This window comes from Pithys albifrons, chromosome 4 (genome assembly GCF_047495875.1).
Source record: "Pithys albifrons albifrons isolate INPA30051 chromosome 4, PitAlb_v1, whole genome shotgun sequence".
NCBI classification, from domain to species: Eukaryota; Metazoa; Chordata; class Aves; order Passeriformes; family Thamnophilidae; genus Pithys; species Pithys albifrons.
Window position 1 is genome coordinate 14,895,432 of NC_092461.1, and position 6,000 is coordinate 14,901,431.

The 6,000-nt window shown below is 36.4% G+C and overlaps 1 protein-coding gene across 3 annotated transcripts in view; it reads left to right on the forward strand.

The window, feature by feature from the left end:
• Nucleotides 1-5,787, forward strand: part of ANKS6 (ankyrin repeat and sterile alpha motif domain containing 6) — a 37,716-nt gene extending 31,929 nt beyond the window's left edge. For all 3 annotated transcript variants that reach the window (XM_071553528.1, XM_071553529.1, XM_071553530.1), the window contains exons 15-17: nt 402-518; nt 1,388-1,484; nt 5,017-5,787. In XM_071553528.1, coding sequence (XP_071409629.1) covers nt 402-518; nt 1,388-1,484; nt 5,017-5,066 — 264 coding nt within the window. In that variant the 3' untranslated portion in view covers nt 5,067-5,787. The remainder of the gene's footprint in view (nt 1-401; nt 519-1,387; nt 1,485-5,016) is intronic.
• The last annotated feature ends 213 nt before the right edge of the window (nt 5,788-6,000 follow it).

Genomic DNA, 6,000 nt, shown 5'->3' on the forward strand with positions numbered 1-6,000 from the left:
CCATAAGTACTTGGGGGAAGGAGGGAAGAAAGGAAGAGAGAGAAATCTTAGGCTTATTCAACTAGCTGCTACTGTAGGTAAAGGAATTTTTTCTGGACAGTGTATATTCTATATTAATAGAGCTTGTCTGAAAAAGATTTTAAAATCCATTAAAATTTTAAATGTACTATCATAGTTAGTTGAATGATTAACAGCAGATTAAAAACCTTACAAGAGAGTGGTATAACACATACTGTTTGCTGGTAATTCTTTAAAAATTTTGTTTACAAAATATTTACAGTAAGTCTGTACAATTAACCCCAACAAACCCCTTTTAACCTGTAATGATAAATATCAATCTCTGCATAGGTGAATTTGTCTTACTGTCTTTTTTTTTTCTTCTTTTTTTTCTTCATATGCAGGTGGATATGGAAGCCTTCCTTACACTTACTGATGGTGATCTGAAAGAGCTGGGTATCAAAACTGATGGATCAAGGCAGCAAATTTTGGCGGCTATTTCTGAACTGAATGCCGGAAAGGTACATTTTGAAGTATTATACTTAGTAAATTATTTCAAGGCTTGTTTGTGTTGTTAATTCAACATGCATTTTGAAGTTCAGTTGCAGATGTTAAAAAACCTAAATGATTTTTTTTCAAAAATATTTACTTTTTTGATTAGTGAAAAATATTTTCTTTTGTGATACTCTCTGTTCTCTTTCATACACTCTTTTCCTAGTATAGAGAAGAAGCTACTAGTAAACATGAGCAATATTGCAGTTACCAAATACTGATTTCAACGATGCCAAAAAGAAATCTCCTGGCTGTGATAGTCCAGCTAGAGAGTATAGTATAAGCGGGTGTCCCTTGGTTAGCGTAGCAGTTTTTTATTCCTCTGTGATTAGGTAAATAACACTTCTCTCATTTCTTACACTTATTGCCTTTGAATTTTATAATGACATAAACAAATTTGCTAAGAATGGTATACAGTAAGCAGTATTCTTGTCAGAAGAATTATGTACTGGAACATGTCTTTGATTAGGTCTGCTGACAACTCTAAGCTGCTTTTTCAGTTTTGAGGGCCATTCTCTCTCTAATAGCGGAAGCTTGGATAAACAAAACATAATTTCCCCAAGTTAACATCAACAGTAACAAATGATGAGGCTAAAAATTAGGGGAGGTGGATGACTCCATGCTATAAAGAGATAAATAATAAAAATATTTCTATTGCTGTCTAGTAGTTTCAGGAAGAGATTACTACAAGGTTTTCTATATATGTATCAAGGACTTGTTATTATTTCTAATAGTATACTGAGCGTAGACATGTATTTAGACATTTTTTCTGAACTCTTCATAAATTCCTTTTTTAAACAGAAAGTTAAGAATACCTTATTTTATTGCTCTTTTACAGGGTCGAGAGAGACAGATTTTACAAGAAACTATACACAACTTCCACTCTTCCTTTGAGAGCAGTGTTAGTAACACGCGACCGCCAGGTCATTCCCAGTGTAAGTAGCACCTGAAATTAATTGAAAAATGAATCAGAAAATCACAGGATGAATCACAGAATACGTTGGAAAAGACCTCTAAGATCACTGAGTCCAGCTTTATGACTCAACACCTCCTTGTCAACTAGACCATGGCACTAAGTGCCATGTCCAGTCTTGCCCTTAAACATCGTCGGGGACAGTGACTCCACCACCTCCCTGGGCAATGCATTCCAATACTTAATCACCCTTTCTGTGAAGAAATTCTTCCTAATATCCAAATGTATGAATATTCTTATTTAATGCTGGCTAGAAGGCAGAATGTGACAAACAAGCTAGTTAACTGCTTTCCTGGTTAACGATTGATGTGCATTCCTGTCTCTTGTATGCATCCATCTATCTATCTATCTATCTATCTATCTATCTATCTATCTATCTATCTATCTATCTATCATCTATCTATCTGTTTAGGCACTGATGTCACATGAAGTCTTCTGTTTGCCCTTTTTATTTACATAGGTAACTTAGAAAGGTTTGTCCCGTCACACTGTATGCCCTCTCAAAATCATATATTGAATATACTGTTCATATCCGGAGTATCTGCCTGCAGATCCTTCTGAAATGCTAGAGGTGAATTTCTGTACTGTGGAAAAAATCACAATTTCCTCCAACCTTCTGTCCCCTGCCTTCCTAACAGATGATTTATCAACACAAGAACTTTTCTTTTTACCCTGTGGGTTCCTTATTGTCTTAAGAACTAACCTTGGACCTTGTGAAATGCCTTGTCAAAATCCAGGCATCATGTGGACCTCTTTTTTCTTATAAAACTGTTTGCACCTTCAAGGAATTCCAGTAGGTTTGTGAGGCAAGACTTCTCAAATCCCTTTTTGTTTCGCACAAAATTTCTGATTCTTTATTGCAGTTTTTGCTAGTCTGCCTGGTATTACTGTCCATTTCACTAGTCTGTTGTCCTGCATCTCCTCTTGAACCATTCAAACAGCATCATTTTTATCACATCTCAGTTAATGTGGCAATTTAAACAACAACCTGTGCTCTGTACACAGCTGTTCAGCTACTTAATCCTTGTGCTTCTCTAGGACATCTGGCTTAGAAATTTGCTATTACTTGCTTTGTGTATTTGTTTCATATTCTTTGTTACTCGTAGCTCAGGTTAAGATATCTTGGACTCCCCACATAAAGAAAGCTTCCCACGTTTTTCCGTGGTGAATATGATTAGTTTTTCTGATGTGAACTTACTTCTCCAGCTTGTTCCGATTTACACATTGATTGACATCTTGTCATTTGTAACTGGCTGCCTCCTGTGGTGTGCTTGAAAAGTAGTATGTGAAATTTTCGTGCTTTTTGCACATTCCACAACTACTCATTTCTCTACAGCCCTTTCTAGAAGCCTGTCTGGACATCATTAGCAAGAAAGCTACATTGTGATTTGCCCTTCTAGAAAGCCAGATGTAGCTCACAGGATAATGGAAATGTCCTCCTCTTACAGCTGTGTTAGTATCACTGTGATTTCCTCAATATTTTGAGTAGTTTTGAAAGCTTTATACGTAAACCAGAGTGGCTGTCAGTGTAGCTCTGCTTTTATGAAGCTTCCAGCCTGTAGGGGTATAAAGAAAAAGTGAAATACAATCAGAATATAATCCATAAGATTCAGAAATGAAAAAGCAGTGGGGAAAGAAACTTGATCTTCCATTTTCAGAAGTGTAGCTTATAATAGTGGGAGATGTGGATGCCTCCATCTCTTTTTTTAATGGAAATGAATTGGTCACCTTCAGAAAATTCCGATGAAATTAGTTCATTCCAAGAGTGAAGGTTACAGCAGGTTTTGACACTTCTGTAGTTTCCAAGGGAAAAAATTATGGGTTGGAAAATTTCCAGTGCATGCTAATCACTCTGTCCTTGATGAGAGAAACTACTAGGAAGGTACTGCTTCCTTATAACGCAGTCACGTGTGTCCAGCAAACACAGAATTAGCTTGCTGCTTCACCCTTTAGGGTGGATGACCAGCCCTTGGAGGCATGAGGCAAAATAACTGCTATGAGAAACAAAATGGTCCTCCTTTGTCAGGACTCTCAACTTCAATAAAACAGCAAGTAGCAGCATAGTCCAGATTTCCCAGGAAATGGGATTTAAGGAATTACATTACCCCAGGAAAAGTTTCTGTTTGTAGTTTGAGGTGATCTTTTTGCTTACATGATTCTGGTAAAAAAAAAGATTGGACTTTTTGAATGCCTAATTGCCAGGGCTACTTGTTTAGTTTATTTTGGGTGTGTGTGTGAAGATTGATGCAGTCATCAACTGCATAATTAAAATGTCAAACAGACCTGGCAGTGGTCTGCAGATTAATTGAAAGAAATTACACCAGAGGAGAAGGAGTTGCATCTCAGCACAAACTTGCCAAATCAGAAATGAAAAGGTAAAAAAAGCTCATGTGGATTCTGTGAAAAAAAAAAAAGGAGCAAACCAACTGAAATGATTTCCTCTAGAAGTGTACAAATCCTGTATATTACTTATAATAGATATGTAAGGAAGTGTTACGTGTTAGATCTGTGATAAAAAAAGGAAACACTTCACGGAAGTTCCCTTTCCCAAGTCTATGGATTGTAACAGAATTTGCCATTTCTGCAAAAATGACATGAAAAATGCAAGAGAACAACCAAAGTTTATACCTTGAAGGACACAATGTTCTTTTTGTCGTAAGGTGTTTCATAACCTTATGAGGAAAAAACCATTAAGATTGGTTGGAGGTGATGCTGGCTACCAGTTTGCTTAATTTGTCTTCTAATACCACGTTTATTGAAATGCTTGAAAGGAAAAGGTGAGCCTTTTCTCTTGGTACAGGTGTCCAGCTGCTCTCCCCCATCTAAACACTTGTAACAGGTGGGAATAAAAGAGAGCACCCCAATATCTGACAGAGGCAATGAACAAAAGCAGGATTTAGATACCAAAAGAATAAACTGAATATTCTTCAGACAAAAGTTAAATGAATAGTAACTATGCCTATGATGAAAAAAGAATATGATGCCGCTCAGTTCATAATTTATGGAAATTCTGATCTTCTGGCTTCTTGTTACATATTGGTAGATACTTACACATATGTATCTGCAGATAGAGAGTAGTTTTTATATTTACTTTTCACTTCTGGATTCAGAGTCAAAAATATAAAATGGAAACTTTCTAGAGGAGGAAGTTAGAGATTGTGGAATGAGAAGTAAAAATAGGAGCAAAATCAATATAGCCTTGCAAATAAAAATCATGCAGGATTCAGATAGTCACTTGCTGAAAAGGTACACATTGAGAAAACAGGGATAATGGAAAGGTTTGTGGCAGTAGATGACTTTTTCATATGGGCATTTGACTTTTCATACCTTCTCCATACAGGAGATAATGTAAGATGAGTAAAATTAATTACTGGGTCAAATTTTTGGATTCTGGTATAGCAGTTGGGAACATGGGGAAATGTGGGCCTGTCTTCTCTAAAGCTGTAAGTCTTCCTGATTGAAGCTTTTCAAACTTTTTTTTTTTCCTCTTACAGCACCTGGCTGCTCTTTAAAACCACAAGAAGCTCTTTCTCCTAAAAGGTAGCTACTGGAACAAAAGACTTCTTTTCTTACAGTGAAGTTTTGCATCTGACTGAGTAAATCCAAGTGTACAACTGACAATTGGAAAAGTTAGTCCTAACTACAGCTGTGTAAAACTTTCTGCAGTAACATGCTTAAAATACAAACCCCACAAAGAATTAAAAAAATAATAAAGAGATTGCTTTTATAGTTCCACCTAAGTATTGAATTGTTCAGAGCATCAGTGGTCTGAATTTGAGAAGAACCAAGTCAGAAGAGCAATAAAAAGGAATGACCGTACAAGAAGATGGATATTTTCATTCTGCCCTTGTCCATAGATGGACAACCCATAGGAGACCTACACTGGCACAGTCAAGAACAAAAAACACAGAAGAAGGCATGGAAACCACCATGAATCATGGCAGCTGCTGCATGGACAAACATATAAACTGAATATGTCTCTATTGACTGGATACAAATAAAGGAATCCAAATTGAAAATTTAATTGTTCCATTAGAAGAAATATAAAGGAAGAGTAATGCTGTATTATTCTTTAACCAAAATACACTTTATCTGTTCAATAATATAAGCTTAGAACAGGAGTAAAAGTTAATATGAAATACCTATGTGTAAAAATAGCACTTTATTTGAGGAAATGCATAGTTTGTCACCAATATTTAAACAGGAATAGTGTTAAAATATTTTATATTGCTGATTTTTTTTACAATAAAACCATTCTACTGATATTGGCTGGGTTTTTTTGAACAGTAACACTAGCAGATCCTCAAAAATACCTCTTTATATCTTGATTTTGTAGCAGTGTGTGTGTGTGTGGCTCAGCTTCGCGAACGAAGATTTGGGAAGGGCTGTCCCCACGTGGGTGTGCCCTTCCAGCCTGCGCAGTGGAGTTTCAGGTGAGGCTCAGCGTGCGCAGAACTGGCCCAACCATTTAAGTCCTG